The sequence below is a fragment of the Pogona vitticeps genome, chromosome 1 (assembly GCF_051106095.1).
Source record: "Pogona vitticeps strain Pit_001003342236 chromosome 1, PviZW2.1, whole genome shotgun sequence".
Taxonomy (NCBI): domain Eukaryota; kingdom Metazoa; phylum Chordata; class Lepidosauria; order Squamata; family Agamidae; genus Pogona; species Pogona vitticeps.
The window spans coordinates 125,777,854-125,795,870 of NC_135783.1; the positions used below are offsets into that span (position 1 = coordinate 125,777,854).

The 18,017-nt window shown below is 37.9% G+C and overlaps 1 protein-coding gene across 2 annotated transcripts in view; it reads left to right on the top strand.

The window, feature by feature from the left end:
• CSMD1 (CUB and Sushi multiple domains 1) overlaps nt 1-18,017 on the top strand; it is a 1,337,717-nt gene that overhangs the window by 386,486 nt on the left and 933,214 nt on the right. For both annotated transcript variants that reach the window (XM_078386602.1, XM_020797818.3), the window contains exon 3: nt 17,134-17,246. In XM_078386602.1, the coding sequence (XP_078242728.1) occupies nt 17,134-17,246 (113 nt within the window). The remainder of the gene's footprint in view (nt 1-17,133; nt 17,247-18,017) is intronic.

The window sequence follows — 18,017 nt, forward strand, 5'->3', positions numbered from 1 at the left end:
TAAGTGTGTACATTAGTGTAGCATTACAAACCTGTATGTGGTATACAGGTAATTTCAGTGGTGCACATTCTCAGATAGGTGGGTATAGGAATACAGTGGTGCCTTGCATTACGACGTTAATTCGTTACAGTGAAATCGCTGTAGAACAAAAACGTCGTAATACAAAAATAAAAAGCCAATTGAAACGCATTGAAACCCCTTCAATCCATTCCAATGGGCTGGAAACTCACAGTCCAGCGAAGATCCTCCACAGGGCGGCCATTTTCGGTGCCTGTGCAGTGAGGAATCCATCCCAGAGAACAGCGGGGAGCCATTTTATTTACCCGGTGGCCATTTTGAAACCGCCAATCAGCTGTCCGAAAATCATCGTTTTGCGAAGAATATGTTCCTGAAGCAGGGAACCGATCATCGCAAAGCGAAAAACCCCTATTCAGGTTGCAATTGCGATCGCAAAAAGATCGTCGTAATGCTGTTTCATCGTAATGTGGGGCAATCATAAAGGAGGGCACGACTGTACCTGCTTAGGCCAAAATCCTCTTGCGTGTCTGTGCAAATAGTCTTAACCTTTGCAAGCAAATAGCCGCAATTTAAGAAATGAATGTAAGCAACCATACCATTGTGGGTCATACAACTCAGAATTCAACAAATCATGTGCATGATGATTTCTTAATGTAAGGCAATTCACTTCCAAAAGTTACACTCTTTGTGTTATATCCACATAACTCAATAAGAGGATTTGGGCCTTAACGTCCTAAGTACTGTCAATCAAATATATAAGAAGAAAGAAAGAAAGAAAGAAAGAAAGAAAGAAAGAAAGAAAGAAAGAAAGAAAGAAAGAAAGAAAGAAAGAAAGAAAGAAAGAAAGAAAGAAAGAGAGTCATCACAACATGATTATATTTGTCAGCAAAAGTTAGAGCAGTAGCAGAAAACCTATCATCCTCCTCATTCTGGTACACAGCAACTCTCACCTGTCGCAGTTAGCACAGATGGTGAGGGAATTATGGGTGATATAATGCAAGAACATCTGGAGGACAACACATTTCCCATCCCTAAGCAGGCCCTTGTGGCAAAAAGTTGTGCGCATTAATGAATGAGTTTAGGGTGTCAAACAACCTGCTATTTCTCATCTCCTGTGCCCCCCTATCTACCATTCCTCTTCCCCTCTGCTTGCTGCCCACCACTAGTTTTGCACCACTCCTTTCCCCATCCTTTCCGCTCTGCCTTTTGTCATCTGCAGAGGCAATCCCAGGGTAAAAAAACAGCTTTAGCCTCCCTCTAAAGCCAGGCTTGTAGTAGCCCCAGGGCAGTGGTGGGATTCAACAGGTTCGCACCAGTTCTACAGAACCGGTAGCTAATGTATTATTGGTTCTGCAGAACCGTTTGTTGGCCTGCTGAATCCCACCACTGCCCCAGGGCCTTTGTATATGCCTATGGAATGGGAAGGAGCTATTCCTGGCAACAGACCCTGTGACAAGAGTCCCAAGGAGATCTTCCTGTTATGTCTCCTTGTCATCTCGTGGCTGATAAATAAAACCTTTGTTTTCACAAACTGGATTGCTGTCATTTCGGAGGACTAATCTGCCTCGCTGAGCTGCTGGAATAACTTGCAAAGCGGTATAACATTATTTTCTTAGATATGAGGCATGTAAAAATATGAGACACAATGGTTTAAAAATACAATAGATCTTCTGGTAGTCACCACTGTAAGGCTCAGTGCGGCCGTACGGGACCAGAGCTGTAAACATAGGTGTCGTTGAATGTAATTATACCAACTTTCCTCTTCCCCCCCCTTTCAAGCCAAGGATTACTGTGCAATCCCTAGTGAAACTATTTATTTATTTATTTATTTATTTTATTTATATCCCGCCTATCTGGTCGTGTGAGGACCACTCTAGGCGGCTAACAACATAAGAATAAAACAATAAAATACATACAACCATATTACTTAACAAAAAAGAAAAAAATTATTATTATAAATTTGTCCACTGCTGGAGGTGTCTAGGTGTATTATACTTGAAATGCAGTGTATTATTGAAGAATCCAGTCCCAAAACTCAGCAGGCTGTTTAGTTGTATTCTGCATTTGCCCTGCTATGGTTCCCTTCAGTCGTGTAGAAAGATGGCAAGTCTGTACAGGATAGGTAAGAGATTGGGGTGGCACGGGGTTCTTGCAGGATTAGATCCATTGAATGTATCTAATCTAGTACTGGTGTCCAAGCTCTAGACTAAGAATATTTTGAAATACTGTAGTTCTTACTAGAAACTATGATAAAAAAGGATTAATCATAAACATACGTTTTTTGGAGGAATAGTTTGTTTATTATGATAATTTTTGCTTACCGTATCTAAAATGACATATCAAAGCATTTTTCCTGGAGATGTTTGGACATCTATTTAATTGTTACAAGATAATAATGCCTCTCTCAGCAGTTGCGCAAGATAAAAATAAGCAATACAAATACAACAAAAGCATTGAAAAATGGCAACAGCCACTAAAAGCAGCATCAAATCAGTTTGATCGTGAGTAGAAACTTTATAAGCTGGGCTGGTGGTGTAGAGTTTATTTGTTTGTTTTTGCCTTTTGTCAAAAACGTTAGCACATAAAGTCCCAATATTTCAATGTGAGCCCAGATATTGACTCCTTCTTTGGAGTTTTTAAAGCAGAGGCTGGATGGCCCTGTTGGGAGTACTTTGATGGATGTCCCCACATGGTGGGGGGTTGGACTGGATGGTCTCGGTGGTCTCTTCCAACTCTATGACTCTAGTGAAGGGCATGGGTAAGTTTAATTGGCTGAAATCCTGTTGCCACCCATAAACTAGACTAGGGATTACGTGAGTCATTTCTTGCAAAGCCCCAGTGATTCAAATAGTCTATTCTACTTGCAGCTTAGTACACTAAACAACAGGATTTCAGCATTGTCTTTGAGATGATGACTAATTTAGTAATGACGAGTGGCTGTTTGTGGATGGTCGAGAAACAAATGGGTAGTGATGAGAGAGGAAAATCAGCAGGAAACAGAAAGTAAGTCATCATGCCCTTTGAATGCATGAGTTGCATTGCTCTGCTGTTATCAGACAAAGAGACAAATGTTGTCACAAACATTAAGGGGTCCTGGTCCTGGTTTATGCATTTACCTAAGCATAACATCAAAATGTACCTAGAACCCAGCCGGTCCACGGGGTAAAAAAGGTTGGGGACCCCTGATGTAGAATCACAACAGTAGCATCTCAATTTCAGTATAATAATGCCAAACGTAGAACTGTAAAGCTGGAAGGGACTCTGTGGATCATCATGCCCAGCCCCTGTCAGGGAGCCGCAGTGTGAAATTGAACTATGTCTTTGGGAGCTTTCACAGTTGGGAAGGACTACTGTCTAAAACCCTGGAGTTCTGCTGTTGGACAACATTGACAATACTGAGCAAGAGGGAACAGCTTTGGATAAGGCAAATTCCTTTATGCTTCGGTATGCAGAACCCCACAAATCCAGATGGGATTTTGCTTCAGATGGAGTTTGCAGTAAATGTTGATGTGCGCAGTTTATAAGTCATAAACTTGCTTTTGTGTCCCACATTTTCTTATCTCAGTTTCCTTGAAATTTCTGTGCTGCATCTTTCCACTTTCTCTTTTCCTCTTCTCTTTCGGTAATGCTAAATTCATTATTCAAACACGTCTGAAGGAAAGCAAGATAAAACTCATTTTATAAACCATAAAAGCACATACTCAAATTATGTGTCTGGTCAAAATGTATAAATCATAGTTGCCTATCACTAATGCAGGCAATTTTATATCCGTCCACTCAGAGCAGGATGATATTTTACTTCAGAGGAGCTTATTTTTCTGCTTAGCCAACTGATATGTACTGAGCATATACAGTAGTGATATGTTAACCCATCTCTTCTTTCAGTACATTGTGCTGTCAGTACATTGCCTGGCTGTTTCATTTTGCACACATCAGATGTTTGCTTGGGACATATTAGAGGATGAGCTTGATTGATAGCACTGTACTTGACAGTAATTTACTCTGAAATAGATTCTTCCCCCCCTCCCATGCTTTAGCCTCTTCGGAATTATAAGCTCTCTCTGTGTGTGTGCGTATGCAAAATGTACGCATGTGTATATGTGTGCGCGTGCGTATGCACATGCACACGTCTGCATGTATATGTGTGAATTAGAGAGAAAAAGAGACAGAAAGTGGGTTTGGTGTGGGTGGGTGGTTACTTATGTTTCCTTCCCTTTTCCAGCTTACTTTGTAGGCTACAGATGCTAGTACAAGAACAACTGCAGATGGGAAGTGTGTAGATAAATATGTTTGTAAAGGCATACATAGTAGTCTCTCTCTCTCTTTTAAAGAGGTGCATGGCTTCCTAATAATGAACTATCTTACCTAGTTTCTTGGCAATATTTACATTACATTGCTGAGGCTCCTGGTCATAGTTCAACAGAGGGCTAAGCACAGCCAGAAGCCAATCAAAGATTGTCGTTTGCTGATGGAAAGGACAATGACTTCGATCTCTTCCATTGCTCATTTGAGGTATATGAAATTGAAATGCAGTAAATTCCTCTTTTGCTGGCAGACACATCAATGCACCCTTATTCTCTCCTGCTTTTCCTTAAAAAAGAGTGACACGGGCAAGATCTGTGCCATTGCTTTCCATGATATTCACCAATAACTGTCATATATAAGAAACTTTTCATTAAAGGAATCATCTTTCCCTTAGTGGCACTGTTATTATTTCAGTTCTCCATTTTCCCCAAGACTTTGTTATTAATACAGATTGTATATGCTTGATTTCATATCCAGAAAATCCCTTCCAGCATTGTAATTGTTGTCAGAGTTCTGTAGAATGAAAAAGATAAAATAATGAACACATTTGTGGGAGAGGTATAAACATTCAGCACCTAACCTCTCTCCCAAGTTTGCTTGATCGTGGTGGAACCTGGCTCTTGAGAGAAAGATAAATGAGCAATTTGCATTTGAAGCAAAATAGTTCACTTTTAAAGTGCATTCCGGTTTTGATGACATTGTAAATATTTGCTCAAGAACTGGACCCTCATCTATATAGCTGTCAGCCATGATGTTCCACAACAAGAACAGAGGAGAGGGGGCAAGCAGACAAGTGGCATAAAGGAGGCAAATCAGTTTATGCACTAACAAATCTAAGCTCATCAGTATCAAAGCATGATTTTCAGATCATTACAGTTCTCCTTAGGGAATAGTTCTGTTTTGAATGTCAAAAAAGCAGGGTTGACGGCACCCTCTGATCAAGAGTACAGAGATAGGAAGGGTGTGCCTCTTTGACAGGAGATTTTGAGATTGGGAAGACGGGATTTTGAAGAGGCACATATTGAAAGCCTCTGAATCGTACGGTTGACACTTGCCTAGGATTAGGATGTGGTCTGGCAGGAAAAAAATTCAGACAAAGGCTCTAAGCATTTCCTGAGAGACAGAGCTATGAGAAGTTTCCTACCCTTGTGTGTGGATAATGCATTGTCTAATGGGCAGGGTCATGTGAGATGGCAAACGAAATGTTTGATGTCAGGTGTGCAGGCACATCAAGGAGGGAGGCTGTAAGTATTGTGTACCTGCTATGACAATGAGGACAAACCAAGTACAGTCTGTGATCTGGACGCCGGGTTCTGAAACGCACCCAGAATATACTTAGTGAACAAGGACAGTCAGTATCAGAGCTTTCAGGACCCTGGACAGATCATAGGGTGCAGAGTTTTGTCTTTATGCGAGATAGTGCAGCAAAAATCTTCTGCTGGCAGAGCAAATCAATAATCTGTAAAGCAATTCTAAAAATGGGGACAGCTCCTAACAAAGAAACCAAAATTTTTAACTTTTACACTGAGCTTCAGAGCAGTACCAAGTTTGACACAGTTGTAGCAGATAGTCTGCTCTTGTTCTGTGACAGATTTGGGCAAAAGGTTTTTGAGTTACGATTTTTAAATGTAAAACTGTTTTACCACCTTGCTCAGAAATGGATAACTGTAAATGTACCCATATTTAAAATAGCTTATATAAATTGGAAAGATCAGTCTTACTTATCTTTAAAAAGAATGGTTGGCCCCACCCATGTTTTTTATTTGGAAAGAATCCAGGCTATGGGGCCTGAAATATTGATCTTCAAAAAAAAGCTTTTCAAAATAAAAAAATACACAACTGCTTTATTGTAAGACCAAGCATGCATGGAACAGGCTAGTCAGCAAGAGCTTTGTGAAATGGAACATTATACACATTCATAGGCAGTGGAGAGACACATTTCTGTAAACATTCTCTCAGGATATCTAAAACCAAGCAGTCTCCTCACATAAGTTTTCAAAGAGGACATCAGCTCCAAGACCCTGTCAATCAGAACACAATTAGTGGACTCTTAGCTAATGTTTATACTTTTTAATGACTTCCTAGCCAGTCTGGATTAACAGGAGCATGCTTGCAAGGGAATTCTGTGTCTCGTTGTTAAAATGGAAACACAAAAAGTATTTTAAAATTAAAAGATACAGATATTGAAAATAATGTTTAATATATATAAAAGAATATAGAACAAATATTCAGAAGCTCACTTGTTTAAGCTTGAAATAACTGTTTTTGCTCTGTGGCTGTGGATGATTTTACTTGATGTTAGCAGAGCTTTGGTGCCTATATCCTGTCATAGTCTCCATTCCAACCACCTTGTCAGTGTACAATTGCTTGGTAATTAAAAAAAAAACTCTGAAATTTTATATGCCATCAAGTATTGTTTTGTAAGTTCTGCTCAGGTCTTGCAAACTGATAGCTGTTGATTGTTGAATCAAACCATCTCTTGTTATCTCTTCCTTTTTTTCCTACTGCCCCAACACCATTTTCCCAGGAATATTGTCTTTTCCACATTCTCATTATATGTGTGTGGTAGATAGTCTGAATTTACTCATTTTTGCTCTAGAGAGTTCAGACTTGTTTGATCGAGCATCCATTTATTTCCCTTTCTGGTGGTATCTCTAAGGCTCACCTTCAGCACCACATTTCAAAGGAGTTGATTTCCTCCCCTCCCCTGTCTTTTCACTGTCTGTCTTTTACATAGTATGGATTACTTTGACCTTGATTTCCCAGCCCCACTTTTTTTATTTAAAAAGAAAAGGGGACATATTTGTATAGTAAGGTTTTAGAAATTGGAACATAACTTTCTAGTCTGTGGAATGGATATGGCAACATTCATTTACCTGAGAGGTTGAAGACTGTGTTTCTCTGTTGCATGTGTTGCACTTACAACTTTGCTTTACTATTTCGCTAAGTCCAAAACAGACCTTTAAAATATTTTTTGCACAAAAGAACTGCAGCCACAACCCAGCTGTTTTTACTTCTGTCTTCTCCTAGCCACCATAATACAGATTATGACCTCATCTACTGGGATCCTCTAGCACTGTGGATAATTCTACATGAGTGAGGTTTCTGTTGGAATCTGTGTATAGTTTATGTATCCTTAAAGTTAAATTTTAAAAAGCCAGGAAATTCAATTCTTCAAAAAACCTCTAGTTTATGAATGTGGGGAAAAACAGCTCCCACAATTGCTTTGTGTTTGGGTAAGAAGTGTTTGAAAGAAGTGATGAAAAAAGGAGTCAGGTTCTGGGATTTTCCCTTCATCTCACTTTGTGGATTATAGTGAGCACAAGAGGGTATCATGTAAGCCATCTTGATTGCTGACATAGGTGTTCACCTATCCTTTGCTATAAGTTGGGCATTTTTTTCCCTGCTGGCAACACAGGCATGATATTGTGCAGCAGTATTGGGTCATTTCCTGACTTTTTGAATTGTAATTACAGAAGCACAGTATCTCACATTGAGAAACCAGAGGTGGTTTTTTTAGTTTGGTTGGTTGTTTTTTCTTTTTTCTTTTTTAGAACTGAATACCTTAACAACTGACAAGACAGGAAACTTTTTGATTTTGCTGTAAGAGGCTATTGTGGTTACCTCCAGGTAATCCACATTCTTACATACAGTCTCAGCTCCAACGGATCATCTCTGTACTTAAAGATCCGGACCACCTCTTCTAGACTTTAGACCTCATGGATCAACTGGGGAGGCTTAAGGATACAGTCCTTAGGTTAGTAGTCAGGGACTCTGTTACTTCTTCATTCATCAGCTCCTGTCTTCTGCACTGCCCTTAGTAGTAATCAGGAGCCATAGAGCATGGTGTCCCCACTGGAACCATAGTTGCTTTGAAGAATCCTGCTCAGAGGATGCTTGTGTGTGTTTTTTTTTAAGTTTAGCTTTCTTGAGGTAAGTTAGTTGTTGGAGTTCTTTGTTTGTTTTGTTTTGTTTTTCAGAGGGGATGGGCAGGTTCAGAGATCTTGATTCTGGGCTTTCCAGGTTATAAGGTTCAGAATTTGTGACAATGGGCTTAAATTCTGGACTTCCATCACTGGTTGTCTCACCTAGTTTGGGTGTTTCTGTACCATCTGTATCTGATTCCTACACTTCGTGCAAGAGACATGTTGTGTGTGTCTCTTGTGGCTGAATAGTGGGAAGGAGTATTTTATCCCATACCAAGAGTATCCATGGGTAGTAAGCCAATACAGAACCACTTATTTTATTTTATTTTATTTTTAATATTTTTTTATTTATTTATAACTATAACAAAAAAATCATATACATAAAACATATACACTTACAACACAATAACAGTGTTCCCCACCACCATATACGGGACTTCTTGCCATATTCTTCTTTTTCTTCTTCTTCTCATTCTTCTTCTTCTATTGTCCTCCTCTCCAGAACTGCATAGATTCTTGATTTGGAGCTCTCCCTTTTCCCCTTATTAACACATATTCCAAAAATTTGCCCCATATTACATAAAAATTATTCTTTTTCAACTCTCCTTTCTTCATCTTTAAATTACAAGTTAATTTATCATTTAATGCTATATTCCATATTTCTTTATACCATTCTTCAATTTGTAATTCAGTCTTTAATTTCCACTGTCTAGCAATAATCAATCTAGCTGCTGTTATTAGATTAGTTATCAATTCTTTAATCATTTTGTCATATTCCACGTTCTCATATATTGATAACAAAGCAATCTCAGCCTTACATTCTATATCTTTTCCACAGATACAACTTAATTCTTTAAAAATTTGTTTCCAAAAACTTTGTACCTTTTCACATTCCCACCACATATGAAAGTATGTACCAACTTCTTTCTCACATTTCCAACAGACATTCGGATGACTGGTGTTAATTTTGTTTAATTTTACCGGTGTTAAATACCATCTTAAACTAAGTTTAAAAAATTTTTCCTTTATTCTTACTGACATCAATCTTAAAATCCTCATTTTCCATATCCTCCTCCATTCTTCTTCATTTATTCTTTTCCCAATATCTTGTTCCCACACCAATTTCAATCCTTCTTTCTCACTTTCTTCTTCCTCTAAATTAAGAAGTGAATAAATTTTACTCACTGTACCTTTTACTGAGTCAGTCATCTGAATGTCCTCATATGAGAGTAAAAATTGCTCAAATTTTGTGTGTTCTCTACCTTTATTATATTTATTTGCCCATTCCTTAGTCCATCTTTCCAGTGGTACATAGTTCAACCATGAAATAGTCTTGTTTTGAAATACTTGTTTCATTTGATCTATAGATCTCATTTTATACAGCCAATCTTTCAGTCTAATCACTTTTTCTTCTTTAAATAAATCCATATACACCTTCATATTGGTAGGAAAATCTTCTATTTCTGTCACTAATCCAAATGGAGAGTATGATGAACATAAATTCTTTTTATACTTATACCATATATTTAACAGTGTCTTTAAAAAAGGATTATTAACTTGACTTATTTTGTCTTTCTTACCTTTAGCAAATAAATATTTTTCTATATTTCCTTGTAATTCTGATGATTCCATTTCCCACCAAATTAACCTTTCCGGATTATATATAATTTCACCAATAAACCTCAGTTGGTTAGCTAAATAATAGTTTCTTATATTTGGCAAACCTATACCACCTTTTTTTGTTGTTTTATACCAATACTTTTTATTTATTCTAGATTTCTTCCCTTCATTACAATATTTGTTAACTATTCCTTGCCAATATTTCAACTCATCCTCTGTTAACTGCATTGGTAACATTCTGAATAGAAAATTAATTTTTGGTAAAATTTTCATTTTTACCAATGCAATCTTTCCAAACCAAGATAATTTGAACTTATCATATTCTTGTAGTTTCTTATTAATTACTTCCTTTAGTTTGTTATAATTATAATCCTTTATCTTTTGAATATTTTTCGCTAAATCTATTCCTAAGTATTTAATTGTTTTACATATTTTAAAATCATGTTTTTCAGTAAACTTTTCTTGTTCTATTCTACTATAATTAAACAACATTAAGTCAGATTTTTGCCAGTTTATGTTTAATCCGGTTATTTTTCCAAATTTTTCTAAGTGTGTTTTAATTTTATCTATACATTCTAACGGGTTTTTCACTGTCAATAAGGAATCATCCGCAAATAAATTAATCTTTGTCTTCTTTTCTCCTATACCTTCAATTAAATCATCGTTCCTAATTACATTTGCCAACATTTCAATAACCAGGCAAAACAGAACTGGAGAGAGAGGACAACCTTGCCTATACAGAACCACTTTTGAATATACCAACAGAAACAAATCAGAAGAACATTACTTTTAAAACTAATCTTGAATAATTTGAGTATGGCTGAAAGAGCAAGAATGTGCATTGCAAGCAAAATAAAGACGAACCTGCAAAATCCCTCATCCAGTGCAGCTTTGCTAGCTGTGTAATTTAACTTTTTGAGTTCTGGATGCTAAGTACAGTATATTAATGGGTGATAGGAGCTAGTGGCAGAATAAATGTAGCCACTGTGATTCGAATAGGCTTTGAAAGAACAGGCCATTGGGAGGTGTGGCCCATCCTTCTCCAGGAAACATGTCATATTTTAAAATATCTGTAAAATACATTAAATTAATGTAATGGATCTGAGATACAATTCAAGCAATGTCTGTTTCCCCATATTTTCACTTAATACAGTTAGATGATCTTTAAATATTGGTTTGTTTCTCAGTAACTGCTTTTGAAAGTATGAGAATCGCAGCCTTTCAAGCTCTGCCTGAGGCACTGTAAGTTTATCTAATTACCAGAGATATGAAAAAAAAAACAGAGGTGCACCACTTCTCTGGGGATCTGAAAGATGTTGCCTTCTTGACACTCATTTTAGTCAGCCTCCTTGGTTTAATTGTTAAGGAACTTTTGGGAAAGTAGAATAATCTGCAGGCTAAAAAGACAGGAACACAAACAAAAAACCCAAAGGCACCGATCAGCATGAAGGAAGCAAGCATTCCCTGAGCAATATGGTGGGCGTATGAACAGTTTTAAAGAGGGATGCAGGTTGATATTTCCACTGGAAAATGTGTGGTGATCACTTGGGAACCACTGCTAATAAAGAATAATCTAGTAACGTACTAGCTGGTTTATTTTGTTAAATTGTTTTCAAATATTCAGCACCTGATCCAGGAGCTTTCATGTATCTGCTGGATGAATAGAGACGAGTGTGAGGAAGGGGCTGGGAAAGAGAAATGAAACCAGCAGCATTGCCTTTTTTTGGTAGAATAAGTCTGCATCAGGCCAGATTGGGGGACATGGGGAGGAGAAAACTGAAGTTTTCAAACTGTTTGTATCTCTCCTACATTTGGTAGGCATCACCTTTCAATGTAGCTTTAGTCATGGCTAGGAACTTTGGGTTCAGTTCAGAACTAGATGGTTATTTGCCTCTGACCTTCCGCAGCTAATATAGTCACATTTTTCCTGATTCGGGTATGAATAAGTGCTAATTTAAAGTAATCAGAGCTGCATACAATGCCTTTCTCCCTCTTGAACCTTTTCCTGCCAACTACTGATGTAAGCAATGCATAAAAAGGTAAAGGTTCCCCTTAACATTTTAGTCAGTCGTGTCCGACTCTAGGGGCTGTGCTCATCCCCGTTTCCAAGCTGTAGAGCCAGCGTTTGTCCGAAGACAGTTTCCGTTGTCATGTGGCCAGTGCAGCTATACACGGAACGCTTCCCACTGAGGTGGTACCTATTTATCTACTCACATTTACATACTTTCAAACTGCTAGGTTGGCGAGGAGCTGGGGCAAAGTGACGGGAGCTCACTCCGTCGCGTGGATTCGATCTTACGACTGCTGGTCTTCTGACCCTGCAGCACACAAAGGCTTCTGCGGTTTAGCCCGCAGCGCCATCAAGTCCCATAGGCATCCATCAACTCATAGTATGATTCATTTCTCAATAGCAATACAGGAGCAGCCAGGTGCTTCATAGAGTAACACCAGGAGCAGAATAAGGTGGTATAGCTTTGCTGCTTCCAGGCATTCTATCAGCCACACCTAATTTTAGGCATCTAAACCTCAAACAAAGTGAGAGGGCATAAAAGGTGGATTGTAATTTCCACCATGTGAATTCAATAGGTACAGCTGCTCCCATCTTGGAGAATCATTTTGTAGCACTGCCTGAATTGATTTTTTAACCCACTGCTAAAATAAGGGTCCCCCCCATCAGGATATGAACTTTGCAGCGAAAAATGGTGGTGGAGAGATCCCTCTTCCCCTCCCCCTCAAAGTGATATTTCTTTGCCTTGTTTTTTTTTAGTTCCCAAGACATCTCATCCATAATTTGGAGGAACTTCTCAGAGGTTTCATGCCCCTCCTTTCTTTTTTTCATGGAATAAATACAAAGCTATACAGGATTGTTACATTTCCTGTGGCAAATGGCATTTTTCTTGCACAGGGCTCACCTAGAAATGGTATTGGATGGCATGCTTCCTGCTCAGAATGACAAGCAAAAAACAAAAATGCAGGAGAATGGGAATGAAAATGAAGTCTCATTAACCAGAAGTCAGGAAACCTCACTGGTCAAGAGTAAAGTCTTGGAAAGGAGTCATATATGTTTCATTTTTCTCTCCCCACCCCCGTGTTCTCCCTTCCTCATGTGTGATAGGTAAATGATCCTGAGGATGTTCGTCATAGCCTGTGGATGGATGGATGGATGGATGGATGGATGGATGGATGGATGGATGGATGGATGGATGGATGGATGGATGGATAGGTAGATAGGTAGATAGGTAGATAGTAGACAGACAGACAGACAGACAGACACACACACACACACACACACACACACAAATATATATATGATCCTGTGTGTGTATGTGTATGTGTATGTGTGTGTATCTATATGGAGATCTCTCTCTCTCTCTCTCTCTCTCTCTCTCTCTCTCTCTCTCTCTCTCTCTCTCTCTCTCTCTCTCTCTCTCTCTCTCTCTCTCTCTCTCACTCACTCACTCACTCACTCACTCACTCACTCACTCACTCCAGTATACTCTTGACCTCACTGGTCAAGATATTGCTAAATATATATGAAATATCTAACCATAGGGGTATTCTGTCAGATTGGAGCTGGGAAGCTTTTCCATCAGGCTATGAAGAACATCCTCAGGATCATTTACCTATCACATATGTGGAAGGGGGAACACAGGGTGAGGGGAGAAAAATGGAAAAAGAACACTTCTCTGATGTCTTAGGTAAAGGGCTTGCATGACTATTTTTTAGCAATCCGACACAGTAGCTGAATGCCTCTTCATCTTTTTGAACTTCAGAAATGCTGCTGCAATGGGAAAATATGAGTGAAATTTGTTTTAAGAATAGAAGGGAAAGAGTTTCAAATGGTGATAAAGCTTGTGACGATGCTGCTGTCTCTGACTGCAAAAATATAAGTCTTCCACCTCAGAAAGATACTGTATCTGATTTTCCCAATGTACCCTGGATGTGTGAAAAGTGCCTCTTTACCTTTGTGCTACTTGATTCCTTTCCCCAGTAGTTTAAATAGCAGCCTGGAGTGAAGCCAGTGTAGATTTGGGGCGGGGGGGGTAATGGCAGAGCTGAAGAAGAGAAATCCATTCAGGTATTTCACCTCCAGTCGAAACGCCCTCTTCCAGCCACAGCTACTTTGAACTAGTATTAAAACACTACTTTTAATTAAAACACGGTAGACTGATTACCACTATATCATCTACTTTGGCCAGCAAAACAAGCCCAGCTAAACATAAAAAAATATAGGGGGCTGTGAAAAATAAAGAAAGCAAAACTTCATAGGCAGATAAGAGTTTTTTTAACAGAAAGTTAGAAGGACTTTGGTTTTTAAACTAATGTTTGAAACAGAAGTGTTGATCTAGGGAATAAATTTTAGATTTCCATAGAGAAACCTGCATATATTTGAATGCCTCATTCTACAAAATTACGTCTATTGTACTAGCACGCTACGGGAACAAATGTTACTGGGTTTACTCAATTTAGGGAGATTATGATGGCCTATCCTTAAATATGTAGGCAGCAGCTTAATGTTTTGCTTTTTAAAAACCAAAACAAAACTATCATTCATATCTAAACTGCACCATTCTTGGATGTGTTTGCTGTCTTAATTTTTTTATTATGTTCACTGACATGCACTTTTGTTCAAAAGGTTGGGAATTTTTTTTACATTTAATCTACACAGAAGCAAGTACTTGGAGAAAAAAATACCACATGTCAGAATAACTTTAGACAAAGTGGATCACTCGATAAAACATATCAAGGAAAAACCAGAAGTCATTTGTCAAGAATTCATATCTCAACAGGAGACTTTTGCTGGAACTGGAAATATTTACTAGCACAATATAAGACCATGATACAGTCACCGGAGGACTAAATAAATATTTCCTGGAATTCAACATCTGATGTGTGCATATGAAGTATATCAAACAAATATTAAACTATGATTAAATTATACGAGTTGCAGTATTAGACAGCTGCTATCTCACCATAGAGCATTATCAAATTACAAAGTGAAAGAAACAACAAAGAAAAAAAATAGATGCTGTTTTGAGGATACATTATCATGTTACTGATAATGAATTTTAAGGTCTCTTGGAATGTGCCTTTGATCACACACAAAACACTGTATTGTAAAAAGCTTCATATTAAGAGAAGAAAAGGAAGAAGACAATGGCAAGGATGAATGCCATTGTATTAATTGTATTTAAGATAAGTATCAGCATTAGATAATGTTGGAATCAAGAATATGAACCCATAATTCTTCCTCAGACTTCATCAATGGAGCTATTTTTTTCTGCAAGGTTTCTTGGTATATTGGTTTTGCTGATGGAACCATCATGACAATCAAATCATAATCCTCACTTTTCTTCTTAAGCCTGTTGTATATGATATGCTGATAGCATTGTTGCCAAGATCAATGGTGACACATGGGAGCTTTATGCAGGATTGCCAGTTCATGTGCAGTATTAGATTACTGAGATTACTGAGTTAGATGCAGATTTAGTGTAGACAGACTCATTAAAGTCTATGAAACGTAAATTAATCGTATTTAAGAGTGTGTACACACTAGCATATAGATATGATATATGGATCACTGACGGTAAATTATTATTATTATTTATTTTATTTATATCCCGCCTATCTGGTCGTAAAGTTTGGATTGAAAAAAAAAGAACTTGTCTCCTAATGTTTCTACTTAGAACAATCCATCCTTCTCCTTAAAGAGCTGTCATACACCTTTCTAGCCCAGCGGTAGGGCATGTATTCTTTTTGGCATGCTTTGTTGTTTAGCCTGTTTAGCCAGGAGATAACAGTTTCCAGCAGCCTGGCTTCCAACTGCCATGATGGTTGCAGATTACAAGGTGGAAAGAGAAAGTGGAGAGAGAAGTAGGGAAGGAAAGCAAGGAGATGGGAAAAGAGAAAATGGAATTACAGTTACAAAGGGAGAGGGATTTTATATATACCGTATTTTTCGCACCATAAGACGCACTTTTCCCCACAAAACAGGGGGGTGGAAAGTCTGTGTGTCTTATGGAGCGAAGAAAACAGATTATATTTTCCTGTTTTCTTCTCCTAAAACATTGGTGCGTCTTATGGAAAGGTGCGTCTTATGGAACGAAAAATACGGTATGTATAAAAACAATCATTTCACTTCCTCTGACCCTGCACAGAAGATCAGGGAAGTGCTTAACTGACAGCTGATTGGGCTACAAAGGATCATTTGCTGTTTGGATGGGATGGGAGGAGCCTACCAAATGGCACACCGGTCCTCCTCCTGACCTCAACAGTCCCTTTGTAGCCTGATCCAATACCACATCAGTCTGGACAGGCCCTTAATTCCATTCCATTAACCTCAGAAAGCCTGTTCTAGATAAGACCAACTTACTCCATATGTGACCATATCCAATTCAGTCTGGTTTCCCAATTTATCAACTGTGTTTAATATTATAATAATTACTGACTTTAAAATTAAAATATGTATTTGAAGACATAGATTTTTGAAACTTCGCAAATCTAAATTGTTCTTTATTTTAATATTTTATCCTTGCCCCTGCCCCATCTCCATCCTTTAACTTTGCCAACATGCTGAGAAAGACTCACAATTTTATGATTCTAAGATTCTTTAAAATTTGAATAAAATACTATTGAAATATATTCAATGTATCCGCCTTCGCGAATACATATTCAATAGCCTTCTGATTTACCAGTTTTTTGTTTCATTTACTTTTTACTGTAAAATCTTCCTTGCAGTGTATTTTTTAAAAAGAACTATTTCTTCCTAAATTGTCTCATCTACAATGTACTGTATTGTAGAAATTTCTACAAAATCACAGAGTGCAGAGACTACTTGAAGCTGGCTATATATAGCAGCTGCTATACACCGCCAGTTGTCTGTGTACATTAGCTACCACTTCAAACATGCTTAACTTGGATGTTTACTCCTTGAAATCATTTATCCACATATGTACACCAGTTGAGAAAAAGGACAGAGCAAAGTGCCGCTAAAGTCATATTTCTTAAAATGGATAGGCAGGACAAATATGTATTGCTTGCTCACCATAGTGAGAATTAAAATATATAGAAGTCTAATTGAACTAGTTTTAAATGTTTTTTTAAATCTTCTAATCAAAGGAGAGATATTATACAACATTCCAATATGCATATTTAAATATCGTTGGTTAATTATTGCTGGTTGTTGTGGTATCAATAGCTATAACAATTAATAACAAATACCATAGATTCTTCTTTTAATCTGTATTACTCTTGTCTCTTATAGGCTTTCTGGATTCCAGCTACCATCATCTATAGTGAGCACAGGTTCTATACTCACTCTCTCCTTCACTACTGACTTTGCTGTGAGTGCCCAAGGATTCAAGGCTGTATATGAAGGTAGGCTACCGTATCTACTTTTAATACTGTCAAAATCTGTTGCCATATTTGTTGAGGAGGGGACTGTGACAGAATATCTATATGTGAATAGTGTGGTTTCCCTCTGAGTTGACTCGGACCTTGTAGAAATTTGTAGCAAAATGGTGTGATAACCACTTGTTTTGCAAACATACACTACCCTGCCTGGAATACCATGTTCAAATTCTGCTTGTAGGGACTGGACTGGATTGAACTGTACTGGATTGGTTTTGAAGAATATCTTTAAATTGGTTTACTTTGGCTTTTGATTATTTTCTTGCGGCATTTGTCTTTTTTTTTAATCTAGAGGAGGAGGAGCAGAAGCAGAGAATCCGGCGCACTGCCTCTGAGTGGGTGCCTGCTGGCACTGCTTTGAGAAATTGTAGCTTCATTTATTGTACATATTGGCCAAAATATTGTTACTTGGTTACACTGGTAGAAAGGATAACTTGCAGCAGCAAATTGCCACTTACGGGTCTCGGCTTGCATTTCTTATTGCGCGCCAAGCCACCCAACCAGTGTGCAATGAGGAATCCAAGCAGAAACTCATGGATTATCAGCAATTTGTCACTGCAAGTTACATCATTTCCCTTCTACCAATATAAATTATGCAACAGGATTTGCACCATTTTTTCTCCACATGTTTTATATGTTGTATACATATACGCATATACGCATATACGCATATACGCATATATATATATATATATATATATATATATATATATATATATATATATATATATATATATA